The 14,046-nt window shown below is 35.8% G+C and overlaps 6 protein-coding genes and 5 long non-coding RNA genes across 11 annotated transcripts, besides 1 other annotated feature; 5 read left to right on the top strand and 6 right to left on the bottom strand.

Annotated features, from left to right (window-relative positions):
* Window positions 1-72: 72 nt before the first annotated feature.
* Window positions 73-2,211, bottom strand: sap61 (U2 snRNP-associated protein sap61). The gene is made up of 3 exons (NM_001021245.3): window positions 2,000-2,211; window positions 803-1,947; window positions 73-747 (listed from the first exon to the last, which is right to left on the bottom strand). Exons 1-3 carry the CDS (start codon window positions 2,197-2,199, stop codon window positions 614-616), a joined length of 1,479 nt encoding a protein of 492 aa, NP_595337.1. The 5' UTR covers window positions 2,200-2,211; the 3' UTR covers window positions 73-613.
* Window positions 170-1,610, top strand: SPOM_SPNCRNA.4904. Its single transcript, NR_194259.1, has one exon. It is a non-coding gene; the product is annotated as a non-coding RNA (long non-coding RNA).
* Window positions 1,742-2,112, top strand: SPOM_SPNCRNA.4903. Its single transcript, NR_194258.1, has one exon. It is a non-coding gene; the product is annotated as a non-coding RNA (long non-coding RNA).
* A 147-nt stretch (window positions 2,212-2,358) lies between the features above and the next one.
* cog2 (COG complex subunit Cog2) lies at window positions 2,359-7,161 on the top strand. The gene is made up of 3 exons (NM_001021244.3): window positions 2,359-2,782; window positions 2,845-2,925; window positions 2,977-7,161. The coding sequence occupies exons 1-3, from the start codon at window positions 2,468-2,470 to the stop codon at window positions 3,154-3,156; spliced, it is 576 nt and encodes a 191-aa protein (NP_595336.1). The 5' UTR covers window positions 2,359-2,467; the 3' UTR covers window positions 3,157-7,161.
* Window positions 3,127-7,071, bottom strand: elp1 (elongator subunit Iki3). The gene has a single exon (NM_001021243.3). The coding sequence runs from the start codon at window positions 7,054-7,056 to the stop codon at window positions 3,295-3,297; it is 3,762 nt and encodes a 1,253-aa protein (NP_595335.1). The 5' UTR covers window positions 7,057-7,071; the 3' UTR covers window positions 3,127-3,294.
* Window positions 7,162-7,449: 288 nt separating the features above from the next.
* spo9 (ER farnesyl pyrophosphate synthetase Erg20) lies at window positions 7,450-8,879 on the top strand (the record flags this gene model as incomplete). The annotated part of the gene is made up of 4 exons (NM_001021242.3): window positions 7,450-7,584; window positions 7,634-7,771; window positions 7,840-8,040; window positions 8,081-8,879. The coding sequence occupies 4 exons, from the start codon at window positions 7,450-7,452 to the stop codon at window positions 8,660-8,662; spliced, it is 1,056 nt and encodes a 351-aa protein (NP_595334.1). The 3' UTR covers window positions 8,663-8,879.
* On the bottom strand, window positions 7,641-7,946 carry SPOM_SPNCRNA.4902. The gene has a single exon (NR_194257.1). It is a non-coding gene; the product is annotated as a non-coding RNA (long non-coding RNA).
* Window positions 8,880-8,922: 43 nt separating the features above from the next.
* SPOM_SPNCRNA.4901 lies at window positions 8,923-10,983 on the bottom strand. Its single transcript, NR_194256.1, has one exon. It is a non-coding gene; the product is annotated as a non-coding RNA (long non-coding RNA).
* On the top strand, window positions 9,211-11,342 carry clr6 (class 1 histone deacetylase Clr6). The gene is made up of 14 exons (NM_001021241.3): window positions 9,211-9,368; window positions 9,411-9,472; window positions 9,518-9,568; window positions 9,611-9,728; window positions 9,772-9,802; window positions 9,845-9,888; window positions 9,979-10,024; window positions 10,080-10,314; window positions 10,361-10,453; window positions 10,499-10,607; window positions 10,652-10,792; window positions 10,833-10,941; window positions 10,989-11,047; window positions 11,099-11,342. Exons 1-14 carry the CDS (start codon window positions 9,329-9,331, stop codon window positions 11,176-11,178), a joined length of 1,218 nt encoding a protein of 405 aa, NP_595333.1. The 5' UTR covers window positions 9,211-9,328; the 3' UTR covers window positions 11,179-11,342.
* cys11 (cysteine synthase) lies at window positions 11,202-12,767 on the bottom strand. Its single transcript, NM_001021240.3, has 2 exons — window positions 12,570-12,767; window positions 11,202-12,424 (listed from the first exon to the last, which is right to left on the bottom strand). The coding sequence occupies exons 1-2, from the start codon at window positions 12,700-12,702 to the stop codon at window positions 11,502-11,504; spliced, it is 1,056 nt and encodes a 351-aa protein (NP_595332.1). The 5' UTR covers window positions 12,703-12,767; the 3' UTR covers window positions 11,202-11,501.
* A 384-nt stretch (window positions 12,768-13,151) lies between these two features.
* SPOM_SPNCRNA.4900 lies at window positions 13,152-13,407 on the bottom strand. The gene has a single exon (NR_194255.1). It is a non-coding gene; the product is annotated as a non-coding RNA (long non-coding RNA).
* Window positions 13,408-13,635: 228 nt separating this feature from the next.
* Window positions 13,636-13,982: an LONG TERMINAL REPEAT.
* Window positions 13,983-14,046: the final 64 nt, after the last annotated feature.

The raw sequence follows: 14,046 nt of genomic DNA, 5'->3' as shown, positions 1-14,046 counted from the left end.
AATGGGTTTTTAAAAGTGTCATTTAATTATGTTTATGGATAAAAGATATATAGAAATTTATATAAAATATGTACTTTATGTATTAACAACACTATCTCTTATGAAGGAGTTGGATTTGGTTTCTAGCTGAAATAATTCTTATTTGTTTTAGTTTTTTTTTTTTTTAATACGGTGATAATGCACAAGACTCATTGTTTTATTATGCTTGAGAAAATTATAGCATTTGCTACATCAAACACTAACTAGCCCGTAGAAGCGTATACGTAAAAGATAACAGAACTCTAGAATTTCAATCAAACCCAACTGGGCCTTAGATCGTCAAAATGCCGGGAGGAGATCTATCGTTGAGCAGTGCTATGAGAAACTATCAAAAATTTCGCAATCAAAAAGAAAGGGGGGAAATAAAAGATCAAAACATGCTGTGTCACGAGAATTCAAAATAGTATGCCTTTTAGCTTTCATGTTTTCTCTTTTCGTTTGCTTCGGTATGTAACGCAAAGAAGAATAAAGGAGCATGCTCAGCATTTTATAACTCAAGTAGGAAGAAAATATCAATTTTTTATTTCTTTAATGTACACTTACACGACTACAAAAATTGAGTCATGTACGTTATTTATAATAAACCTTGGGCCTTTAAATCGTTGTAAACCTTTTCAGACATCACATTACCTTCGTCATCTTCCATTTCATTGAGAGACGCCATTGTGGTTTCCCGCTTCTTTGAGTCCACCTTGTACTTTTGCCAAACTAAAAATTTTCGTTAGTAACATAAACTCACCAAATACAATCATTTTTTTCTTACGTTGCAAAGCTTCATCAATAGAAGTAATCTGATTGAATAAAGGTGAAGGTGATATTCCTAAACATTTTAACCCGTATATGTGCCTTTGTTCAGTAAAGTGTTTATCAAATGCCTTTCTACCCATATACACGTAATTTCCACAAATTTCACAGGGAAACTCTTTACCAAGGCCATGGAGTTTCCAAAGCCAGAATGGAATAGGTTTACCATCCCATCCCAATGGCAGCTTCAAAGGGTTATATATCTTTTCCTCATCATCCTGATCACTTTCCTCATCCTGATTTCCCTCAACACTTACGCTTGGAGTCGATTGTTCAAAGGCTTCTCTTTCCGCAGCCTCTACTTCTGCCAAACGTTCTGCAGCCGTCAAAGTTTGTCGACGAACAACATTTTCACGAGTATCCTTTCGAACATCGTCAAGCAAAGACGTTAACTTTTTTATTAAAAACTCGATACGGGCAATCGCTTTAGGTCCTTTTTGCTTCTCGTTCGTATTACTTGTGGTAGATGGACTAGAAGACTGCATCCTCTTAACGGCCTTATTATGTGCTTTGCTCTTTTTGTGAGCTTCAAATACAGTGATCTTCCCAAAAAACTTTTGACAAACTTCACAATAAAATGCTTCCGTCGAGTCTTTCCCATCTTTTTCGGCTTCAGCGTTGTGTGAATACCAACCAGGAAGTCCAGCTTCCCATGCTGCGTCGAATTCAGTATCAAAAACCGCAATAATCTTATCCAAGTTTGACAGAGGGTGTGTCCGGCGATAAAAGGACACCAAGTATTCGTATAAATGAGTTATATAGTTGATATATGTTTGATTTTTTTCAGGCTTGGGGATTTGATCAAAATCCTCCAAATTTTTCAAATATTCTAAGTAAGAAATATGCTGTACATTGCTTAAGTTTATATATTCTTCGTAACATTCGTTAAGATCCATAAATCGACCATACATCTCTTCACCTCGAAATAACGTGTCAATCTCGTCAATCCCGGGTTGAGAAGGCTTTATGGAATATAATTGACTCAGATCCTCAACTTTATGATCAGGATATTTTTTGTGAAACTCTTGGATCTCTCCCAGCGATTTATAAAACTCTGTTAAATCATCGTCTGCATTGATACGCGCAACTTCTTGATCCTTTAATCTAGCGAATTCAAGTTAGCGGTCAATACTACAATTTTCTTGATTTTACTTACCGATCAGAGGATTCATGGGAAACTAACAACTTTTTGCTAGTTTCGCGAAATTGGTTAAGAAATTGTGCACTCTGATGCTCAAGCCGAAGCCGTTCACGAGGAGCCTTAGGGTTGGCAACTTGTCTATCAACAATAGCTTGTTGCAGCCTTTCTAGCTCTTCGTGCGCGTACCTTTCAGTCTCGAGCACGCTTTCTGACATTTGTAAAGTTTTAACTTAATTTACTGGTGTTTAGAAGAATTTATGCTGCAATTGCTTCGCTAGAGTAATACGTTGAGTTGCACTAAATCAACATGCATGTAGTGTCTAACAACATAATCATTTACTATATATCCATCGTTGTTTGCATATTAGTCCATCATCGTGCTGTTCTACTAATCGAAATTCATCTTCCATGATTTACTAGAGATGGTAGTAGATTTGTACTTCAAAGTTCTACATTAACGATCGTGCATTTTCCTTATTTACCATGACTGAAAAAGACGCAGATAGTGGTTCTGACTTGGTTGACGCGTTTTTATCGGATGCTTATTTAAACACAGAAGAACTTCGTAAAGATGGACCGTTTTCACCCGATGAATTTCTTGTTTCCAAAAGATTTTTAGGTCTTGATGGTTTAGTAAATGAATTAAGTCGACTGTTTGAGCAGGTCAATAATGAATTAATGCTACTAGTAAAAGATAACTACCAAGATTTTGTTCACCTTGGAAGCAGAATGAAGAGCGGAAATACTAAAGTTAGTACCCTGATTTCTTCAATACATCGTTCAGAAGAGCAATTAAAGGTAATACAAATAACTACAAACACTATATTTTTAGTTTCAGTCTACTAACAGTTCGCTTAAAGAATTCGAAGCAATCCTTAATCGGGCATTCAACTGAAATTCAAAATAATTTGAAGCACAAACAAGACGTTGAAAACGAAAAGGTAAAATAACGCAAGTCCCAAATAAGTTGGTCATTATGCTAATACATCTAGCTAATTGCTTCTAATTTGCTTTTACTTGACCAAATATTAAAATTCCTCAAAAGTAATGATTCATCACATCCACTTTGGCTTGAAAGTCTTAACAATGCTCAACGTTTATGTGATACATATAAAGATCATCCATGGGTACAATCTATTTCACCTACTCTAATTAACTACATTAAGCATTAGTGTTTAACAGTTTCTGCTTAACTATTTTGTTCCAGGATTTACGTATCTAAGCTTTTGTATAAATATTGAAGATATACTAAATGTAAATCTATATGTAAATGAAAAAATTTCCCCATTTATCCAAAACCAATCCTAACCCTATATTAAAATACTCAATTTTTCAAAAGGTTTAACGTTTGGAACAACCGGTGCTTGTGGTTGTTCTCCAAGAGCAGTCTCAAAGGTGCTAACAGGAACAGAAAGAATGGGAATAACTTTCTCACCAATAGTACCTATAACATTTGCAAAATTACGTTGAAGTTCTGAAGCCTGGGTGGTCATATTACAGCGTACTAGTGCTTCGAGCAAACGATGCACCTCAGGTCGAATTTCTTCAACACGAGCGATCAACCTCCGTAAGGAATTGACAAGGTACTCTTCTTCGAATACTGTTCCCTTTTTTCCTCTCGCGCGTTTTCTCTCTAAACGTCGGTTGTTCTTTGACGTGTTTCTTGTCATTTTAGACGAGTTGCTACTCTTGGTGTATTGCGTATATAAAGACCTGTTTGTTGAGAGACTTGTAGATGCTAGTGAGATGTCATCAGGCGTTTGGTCCTCCATAGTCCCCTCCATCCAACTAATAGGATCTTCTTTTTTCTTCTCTCTAAGCACTAATATTCTTTCGGTTTGTGACTTGATTTGGTTTCTAAAGTCGGCAACCAATTCACTAGCTTCACCAAATGACTCCCCAAGAACGGAAATTAGTAAGTCCTTATATATAGATGAATCACCGGTGGCGCGAGCAATCCGAATCGCTTCAGAATATTGTGAACCTTTGCACATTTGAATGACTGCCTCTCTTGGATTCGAAAGGTATAGTAAGTTGATGCTACCTGCATCACAATGTTCCCGTTTCTCAATACACAAGCTAGCCAAATCTTCAGCAGTTTCCCGGATTAAATCTTCTGAATTTGTAGTCTGCTGTAAAATGGACAAGCATTCCCTCCACATTCCGGCGCTTTTATACGCCTCGATGGCTTCACTGATCTTTCCAACAGATTCATAAGCAATTGCAGCTTCGTTTGATTTACCATTTTCTCGAAGGTATTGTGCAAATATAATTAAAACCTCCTTTTGAGCTTCCTTGTCATACTTGTATAACTCTAATGCTCGAGGGTACAGCTTATGTTGAATAGTAAAGTTTTTGAATTCATCAAACGCATTTTCCATTTCCTTTAGATGTCCTAGTGCTCGCTCATACCGCTTCAGATAACAATCTATATTAAACTTCCTGCGAAGTGATTCCTGTTTTTGAAATTCATGTAAAAATGGGACATATTCACGAGGATCTTTTTGAGACTGCTGGGCAATTAAAAGGGCTAATTTTAGATCATACAGCCCTAATGCATGATCAAATAACATATTGACGTCGACCAAGAAGCACATGTGCTCGATTGCCAGATCTACGGTTTCAGACTGAGCCTTAATTAGTCCAGATATCATGCCTAAAGCTGCTTCAATTTTTGGAGGGCTTTCGCAAAGATAGGAAGTAATTATTGCTTGAAAATGTGTATCACCGTATTTTGAAGTCAGATGTTCGCGAATAATCTTGCACAATAAATTAACTTTATTGTCAATGGTAGTGACAGATTGCTGAGACTGTGACTTGGATGTATCACTGTACATCCCTGTAGTAACGTTTTCAGGCTTTAAAGAAGTGAGAAACAAGTCTAAATAATCGACACGGTACAGCCCATCTACAAAAACAGGAATATTTTTCAAAAATAAATCTGGGTCATAATCAAATAGTATATTTAAATCAAGACGATGAGTGCGGCAAACCTTGAAAGCATCACCGTATTTTAAAGCTTTAATATACGTACGTACTCCGTCAAGAACCATAATTCTAGGGTAAATGGTTTCTAAATTTCCTCTAGGCATTTGTAAAACCACTGCCATTTTCGAAGGCATACTGGCAACAATTTTCGACCCTCTTTCAACCACGCGGCATCGCTCATCGTGTCGATCCACAGCATCGTCTTCTACAACTTGCAGATCATCAACGGTAGAAACCAAGTGTACAAATTTAAGTAGATTTTTAGTTGTTGTAAATAATACAAATCTTTCGGTGCAGAAAAACGATAAGACGCCTGTGCTCAATAGTCTTTGCTCAGCATACAACCTGCCATACGAAGTGAGACCTATAGGAACAAAGGTTTCATGGACAGGAACTACAACAAAATCAGAACAGGGTTTGGGAAACGACAAAGAAATGGATTCAATTGATTTTACATTCAAATTGTAACTTATAAGTTTTCCACTTGAAGTTTGAAAAAATAGCATTTCCGAACAGTAGGAGGCATTAAGTATGCAACTTTCGAAACTTTCGGAAGCCAAAAGTTTCAAGGACTCATTGTCTTCGTCACATTGAAAAACAAAAAACTTTGAACAGTTATTTGTGCCATCTGCCAACAACAGAACCTGATTTCCTGATAAACCAAGAAGACTTTTAAAATTCAGACCTTCAGCATACGTCGAGATATCGAATTCTCCAAATTTAGCAATATCTTCTTGTGAGTTAAAAGTAAACGCCGTCAAGCGCCTATCATCAGCAGCAAAAAGCATGTCAGATGTTGCGTTTATCGAAGTCATTTGTACATTATAGTCTAAAGACAATTTATAACGACACATAGGAGGGGGAATATTACACAAAGACAACGGTGTGACCAACAGCGAAGAGCCATCGATGACAGGTATGAGGCCAAAATCGTTTGGAGAAGTAGAAAATTCTGTTACATATTTGAGGTCAAAAACCACTTTTTCTATGTGATTTTTTCCAGTTATGTAAAGCGTATTGGCATGCTCTGGATGCCAACTAATTAATGCATTTTGAGGAATGTTGATTTCTTTCTTTAAATACCAATGATAATTACCGGTTGTCCAAAGCATCACTGAATTTTCGGTCGAAACGGCCAGAATTGATGATGAAACATTCCAAGCCAATCCAGTATACTTTTCGTCTTCCCTTCGACGTAACGAAAATTCTCCATGACGGAGTCCATTGCGTTCAAAAAAGATGACTTTAGAGGAATTATCGGAACTATCTGACTTAATTGTTGCTAAAACGGATCCAGATGGTTTCCATGAAAGCAAACTTTGTTGCCCATCTTGTGGCTCACTAATACTATCCAACAAACCTTCACGAGAATAAACACGAATAGCACGACGTGGTCCCTTTTCCAGACGGTTTATAGAAACATACTGACTATCACCACGCCAGCAAATATAAGTTTTGCCATCGTCAACATCAGAAAGTTTACCCTCATCTATTTTCTCAGGAAGCGTAGGATCTCGTAATTTAGCACGAACTCGTTTTCCTCGAAACTGGGTTTCAGAACGACCCCAACCAACAGAAATATGCTTATTAAATTCATTCAAATCCGCATCAGATAGAGAAGTTTCTGAAATGATATCAAAATTTTTAGTCATAAACAAAATAGTATCTCCACCCGTTATGATACAAAAAACCTGTTCATCAGTTGACCAACATGAAGCAACAATGCCATTCTCAACATTGCCAATTATTTCCCAAGGCGCTTCCTCAGGCGATGGGTCTACTTTTACCATCACAATGTCACCTCCTTTCAATGATAAACATATAGCCATGGGTTCTCCAAGAAACTGCATGCTTTGAATCTCATCAATGTCCCCATTATCTGAAACGAAAGAGGGAGAATCAAATTCAACTAATTTTGAGACATCGTCATTTTCAGATATTTCATATATCTCGATCCCAGGATTCTCATTATCCAAACCACAAACCACGTAAATTTTATCACTTATACTGTTAAAAGCCAAGGCTTTAATTGAGCCATTTACATTTGGAAAAACATGATGCAGGTGTGTTACCAAATTTTTCATGGTGTGTGTGCTATTGCTGGTGAAGCATCATGAACGCCAGTAATCCTCAATTTTGCGTTGCGAGCGCGAAGGCAATATGGTTTGCCCTCACCACCAAAGGAGTCCTAAATCTATATTTCTACTAAACTTTAAGCATTAGATAAACATCCTAATTGTCTTGAAAATTTAGGACCAAATAGATGTTTCAAATAAGTATAGTGTTTTTGATCGATATACTTGATTCTTAAAAACGAGATAAATTTGTAACGCGCTTTCACGCGTAATTTGCAAATTTTATATTCAAGAATTGTGGTTATTTGTCATTTTAAATAATATTTTCTCATAGAAGACCTGTGCTAGTTCTCAGTCTTATACCAAGCTGGTTCTTATACATGTACAATTAAAAATACTAAAATGGTCAACGATTTTAATGAAAAAAATGGCATTAAGAAAAGACTTCTAGATTTCTTCCCAGTCGTTCTCGAAGGAATTCGTGAAATCTTAGAAAGCATGCAATACTTCCCCGAAGAAACCGAGAAGCTGTTATATGTAAGTTGATTATCTTGCCTTTATAACGCGACAGCTAACCTTCATTTAGTCCATAAAGAGAAATACGTTAGGAGGAAAGAATAATCGAGGACTGGCAGTTTTGCAATCTTTAACAAGCCTTATTAATCGAGAACTTGAAGAAGCAGAATTTCGCGACGCTGCTCTCCTAGGTTGGCTAATTGAAATTGTAAGTAAACTGGTTTTTTAATTCAGATTTGTTTACGTAAAATCACTGGGGTACTGACGGATGTTCAGTTGCAAGGTTGCTTTTTAATGGCAGATGATATTATGGATCAGTCTATCAAACGACGTGGTTTAGATTGTTGGTATTTGGTAGTTGGTGTACGAAGGGCAATTAATGAGTCACAATTACTAGAAGCATGTATTCCACTTTTAATTCGAAAGTATTTCAGAAATATGCCATACTATGTCGATTTATTGGATACTTTCCGAGAGGTATGTTACAATAAATTCAACTAAAAAGCTTACTTTCAAGGTTACTTTTCTCACCGAGTTGGGGCAACAAGAAGATTTGCTTTCATCACGAGACGGAGAAGCCTCGTTACGATCTTTTGATTTAATGAAATATGACTTTATTATCACTTATAAAACATCATTTTATTCCTTTTACCTTCCTATTAAATGTGCTTTATTGTTGTCTCGCAATTCGAATCAAAAGGCGTATGATACGACTATAAAGCTTTCAAAACTTCTTGGTTATTATTTCCAAGTCCAAGATGACTACTTAGATTGTTTCGGTGATTACACGGTTTTGGGTAAAGTGGGAATGGACATACAAGACAATAAATGCACATGGCTAGTTTGTTATGCTGAAAAATTTGCCTCTGCGGATCAGCTGAATCTTCTTCGTGCTCATTATGGAAAAGCAGGGTCTGAAAACATAGCTGTAATAAAGCAGCTTTATCATGAGCTTCAAATACCTGAATTATATCACAAATTTGAAGATGACATGGTGGATTCTATATCCAAAGAAATTGATTTGATTGATGAATCTACTGGATTGAAAAAGTGTATATTTACTAAGTTTTTTCAGCTCATTTACAAAAGGTCACGGTAGCAGTCATTTCATTTTAAATAACCGTTATTATCTTCTTCCTTATTTAAAATTTATTATTTGATGACCTTCCAAATTCTTTATGATACTGATCGACGATTTGTATTTAGGGTTATTCTTAAGGTTTCATATCATTATAGCATTTATGGTTTTTTTCATTATTGTTAAAGATCTGCATTCAGAATTTACTTTTTTAATGATTATCTGGTTGATACATTACTCTACTTGGGAAACTAAGCAAGATTTAGATTATGTAGATGTAAACATTTGGTGAGTAGTATAATAATAACATCAAATGACATTGACGATCGTTGTTAATTGGATTGGTTATGAAAGAATTATTATATTGCTCATTTGAGAAAATGCAAAAACTGTCACTGAAAAAAACATACAGCACATTTTAATAGACATTCCAAGGTTAGTCCTTTTTGTTATAACAGTATTTTACTTAAATTGAACAATTAATCGTTACTTATTTAAGATCTTGAAACACTAGTTCGTGGATGGGAGAAATATTCAATAGAACCAGGCTGCTGCTTCAGCTTCTGACCACTCCATCATAGCAACAATTCTACGCGAAAGCGCTCCGAACCTAACATTTTTAATTGATAACATAAGGAAACTGTTTGCCTTATTAAATAATTGGGAAAGAAAATCCTATTTGAAACTATGGGGTTCGGGAAGAAAAAGGTTTCTTATTTCTATGATGGTACGTGTAAACTAGTAAGATCCTAGCTAATTTTTGAAATAGAGGATGTTGGAAATTATCACTATGGTCCTCAGCATCCAATGAAGCCTCATCGCGTTCGCATGGTATGATATAAAGCTATAACTATTTATCATCATTAACCTACTTAGGTTCATAATCTGGTCGTTAATTACAACTTGTATGAGAAGTTGAACGTTATTGTAAGTTCTATTTCTCCTTTTTATACTAATAAAGTATACAAGACACCTGTTAGAGCAACAAGGAATGACATGACTCGTTGTCATACCGATGAGTATATTGAATTTCTTTGGAGAGTTACACCTGACACGATGGAAAAATTTCAACCGCATCAGCTGAAATGTAAGATTTCATTTCGATTATTTATAAATAACCGTGATTTTAGTTAACGTCGGTGATGATTGTCCTGTTTTTGAGTATGTGCGTTTATCAAATTTTTTATACTAACAATTGTTTAGTGGGCTGTACGAATTTTGTTCAATTTCTGCTGGCGGTTCAATTGGTAAGATAAAAGTTTTTCCCAAAAAAGGGGCTTTGAAGCATCCGCTGAATTTGTGAATGGAGTATAGGACTTTAACTAACATTGGTTTAGGTGCTGCTCAAGAACTTAACTCGGGAAACGCAGAAATTGCTATTAAGTATGTTATTGAGGATTTTTTAGTACTTTGAAGATCAACTAACCACTTAATTAAGTTGGGCTGGAGGCCTACATCACGCTAAAAAACGTGAAGCTTCTGGTTTCTGCTATGTTAATGATATCGCGTTGGCTGCTTTAGAATTGCTGAAATATCATCAACGTGTTCTTTACATTGATATTGATGTTCACCACGGAGACGGTGTAGAAGAATTTTTCTACACTACGGATCGCGTTATGACTTGTTCATTCCACAAATTCGGTGAATATTTTCCAGGAACCGGTCATATCAAGGTATGCATGCGGCTTTATATTTGGATTTACTTTTCTAATATTTTAGGACACCGGAATTGGAACAGGAAAAAACTATGCTGTTAACGTTCCTTTGAGAGATGGTATTGACGATGAATCTTATGAAAGCGTATTTAAGCCTGTAAGTCTTTTTTATAAATTTCTTTGTTCTAACAATCTGAATTAGGTTATAAGTCACATAATGCAATGGTTTCGACCGGAAGCTGTTATTTTACAATGTGGAACAGATTCTCTCGCTGGTGATCGACTAGGCTGCTTCAATCTGTCAATGAAGGGTAAGTAACTACTGTTTCTCGTTTTTACTAATTCCCCTCAACAGGACATTCAATGTGCGTTGATTTTGTTAAGAGCTTTAATTTGCCAATGATATGCGTTGGAGGAGGTGGATATACTGTACGGAATGTTGCCCGTGTCTGGACTTATGAAACTGGTCTTTTAGCCGGCGAAGAGCTTGATGAAAGTAAGTACCAATACGTAAATTGTTTATTAACCCATCCAAGACCTTCCTTATAATGACTATTTACAATATTACGGTCCCGATTACAAGCTCAATGTTCTTTCAAACAATATGGAAAACCATAACACTCGGCAGTATCTTGATTCGATAACGTATGCTACCTTTTGAGTTTTATTCTTACGAGGCTGACCAAATTTAGCTCTGAAATCATCGAAAATTTGAGAAACTTATCTTTTGCACCTAGCGTTCAAATGCATAGTAAGTATAAGCGGTTATCGAAAAATGTGCTAACAAATACTCTTACATTAGAAACTCCCGGTGACTTTACGTTTGAAAATGCCGAAAAGCAGAACATTGCGAAAGAAGAGATTATGGATGAGCGCGTATAGACCTATATAAAATTTTGTATGTTCATGGTGTTTGAATCCATTATACTCGGTTTTTTTGTGTTATTTGAATCATGAATACTATAAAAGCTATTATGTTTAAATACCCTTATTTATAAGAATTCTCCAGCATAATTAGACTTCAGCATTAAATTGAAAATGCTCATTACATATAATAACAAACACTTTATATTCTATACTCTAGATGTGACTTGTGGTTTTAAAAAAAAAGGAATAGCCAAAAAATTAACGCACAAAGAAAGAAGAAACGGAAATCACAAGGTAGTAGTAATTATATGTCTATCCGAAGTAAAAGGTCAAAACAATTAAGGAAGTACAATATACTTCTTGTATTGTGGCTCAATTACATCAAATAATTTTTTACTTTCAAGGAATGAGCGACTGAATAAACGAGTGGCATACTTGTGACCAGAATCACAAAGAATTGTAACCACCGTCTTGCCAGGACCTAATATTTTAGCCATTTCAACAGCAGCGACCACATTTAAGCAAGAAGAGCCGCCCAAGAAAAGACCTTCTTGGTCTAACAAACGAAAGAACATGTTAATAGATTTTTCGTCAGGGATTTTCATAGCATCGTCAATGAGATCGTAAACAGGTTGGACATTTCCAGTAATACGACCTTGACCAATGCCTTCGGTAAATGAAGAACCCTTGTTGTCAGGATGCTTACCCTTCGTTTTGATATGGCTATACAAAACACTTCCAGGGGGATCAGCCACGAAAGAAGCAACACGACCGTCGGACTTCTCCTTCAAATACTTGGTAACGCCGGCAAAAGTACCACCAGTACCAGTAGAGCAGGTAAAGCCGTCAACGGTACCTTTGGTTTGATCCCAAATTTCAGGACCAGTGGTTTCGTAGTGAGACAGTAAGTTAGCGACGTTATCGAACTGATCAGTCCAAGAAGCATTCGGAGTAGACTCAGCGTGACGACGGGCCTGATGGTTATAATTGAGAGGGTTGGAAAAGGGAGCAACAGGTACGGGATGAACCTCGGCACCCAAAAACTTAAGGGTATCGATTTTAGCTTGAGATTGGGTATTTGGCATGTAAATCACGCATTTATAACCTCTTGCTCTAGCAATGTGAGCAAGACCAATACCAGTGTTACCGGCAGTCCCCTCGACAATTGTGCCACCTCTAGAGAGTTTTCCTTTTTTCTCGGCATCGCGTACCACGTAGTAAGCAGCTCTATCCTTGACGCTTCCTCCGGGATTTTGGAATTCTTAAAAAATTTGCAATTAGTATACATGAAAGCAATTAAAAAGAAATAAAGGTATAGGATTGCCATTCAATTGAGAAACCTCGACGTTTCAAAATTGTTTAGCAAAACGAGACCCATTAAACAACGCCCTATATCAAAAACATACCAGCTTTGGCAAGGATATTGCATCCCGTCTCGTTCGACAGCGTATTCAGTCTAATTAAAGGAGTACGACCAATTGCCCCAATGAATCCGCTAACGATTCCTGGAACCTTCGTTTGAATACCGCTAGTAGCCATGTTGTAGTACTAACTGCGAATTACTGTATATCACAGTAATTTCCTCTAAACACTTGGGCGAAGGCAAAGAGCACTGTAGTAGGATAGGTGATATTTATGAAGAAGATGACGCGATCGTCACGCGGAATTCAAACACCGGCAAATAGTGGAATTCGCAATTCTTTACTTTAATGAAGAATTTAAAACTACAGAAAGTCGTACGATAAGGCGTCCATTGTTAAAATTCTTTATCAATGTCTTTAATGGGATGTACGGATGTGATATTGTTAAATGTGTTTAAGTAATTGTAACGAGGAATGCAAAGATGGGGATGGAGGTGAAAAGGACATAGAATGAATAGCGTATTATAAGGGTTATTATTTGAGAAAGGTTTTTACGTTTATAATATTTATTAATTGGTTAATTTTTATTTATTTTATTTTTACGTTTATTAATTTTTACTCTTTTAATTTTTTTTATTATTTTTTTTTTTTTTACTTTTTTTTATTTTTTTACTTTTTTTTATTTTTTTATTTTTTTTTTTTTTTCTATTGCGTTGTCAAATTTTTTTCCTCAAGCATTTTATTCCTACTAATATTAAAAATTGTACGGCTATGTTCGACTATATCGACACAATGGCTACTCGTTTGAACGCTTGCTGTTTGATTGATTTCTAGTCTATTAACAAGAAAATCACATTTCAGTAACTCCTTGATTGTCGTTGCGTATAAAGAAAGCAAAGTAAGAGAACATTGGAGGTTTCCAATAAATTTTTTACGGAATAACTATTGAAAGCGTTTATTTGTATATTATAAAACTATTATTTTTTAAAAATTGTTTGTTATATGACAAGTGTTGTTGTCATGATCTTTTGATTTCATAATGAAAACTTATAATAGCGAAATTCACAGATGAAAAAAAATTATCCGCTATATCTCGTAATTTATTGCCTTTTGTCAGCAATACTACACTACGCTATGATACACTACGTTGCGTATCACTATATGTCATATGTTCTAATTATATATCGTACCATGTATGATACGATATGGAGATTAATCTTGATGATAATCTATTAAGATCTATATTATCTGAATACTATAAATAGAGCTACCACTGAACTGAGGAACGAGGTTCAGTTATGAGCTATATTAGTGATAGGTAACATTATAACCCAGTTAATACAATACCTATACTCAGTTGCTACTTATACAACCTGTGTATTGTAATATAAATAGACCACAAGGAAAACTCACCGCAGTTCTACGTATCCTTAAATCAGATACCAAACTGCGTAGCTTACACCTTTGCGTTTTTGTGTATTTGTAATTCTAACTTTACGAACTCGAATGAAATCTAGTGCAA

This window comes from Schizosaccharomyces pombe (assembly GCF_000002945.2).
Source record: "Schizosaccharomyces pombe strain 972h- genome assembly, chromosome: II".
Taxonomy (NCBI): domain Eukaryota; kingdom Fungi; phylum Ascomycota; class Schizosaccharomycetes; order Schizosaccharomycetales; family Schizosaccharomycetaceae; genus Schizosaccharomyces; species Schizosaccharomyces pombe.
The sequence above is the reverse complement of the archived record's forward strand: the minus strand, read 5'-3'. Positions and strand labels throughout refer to the sequence as shown.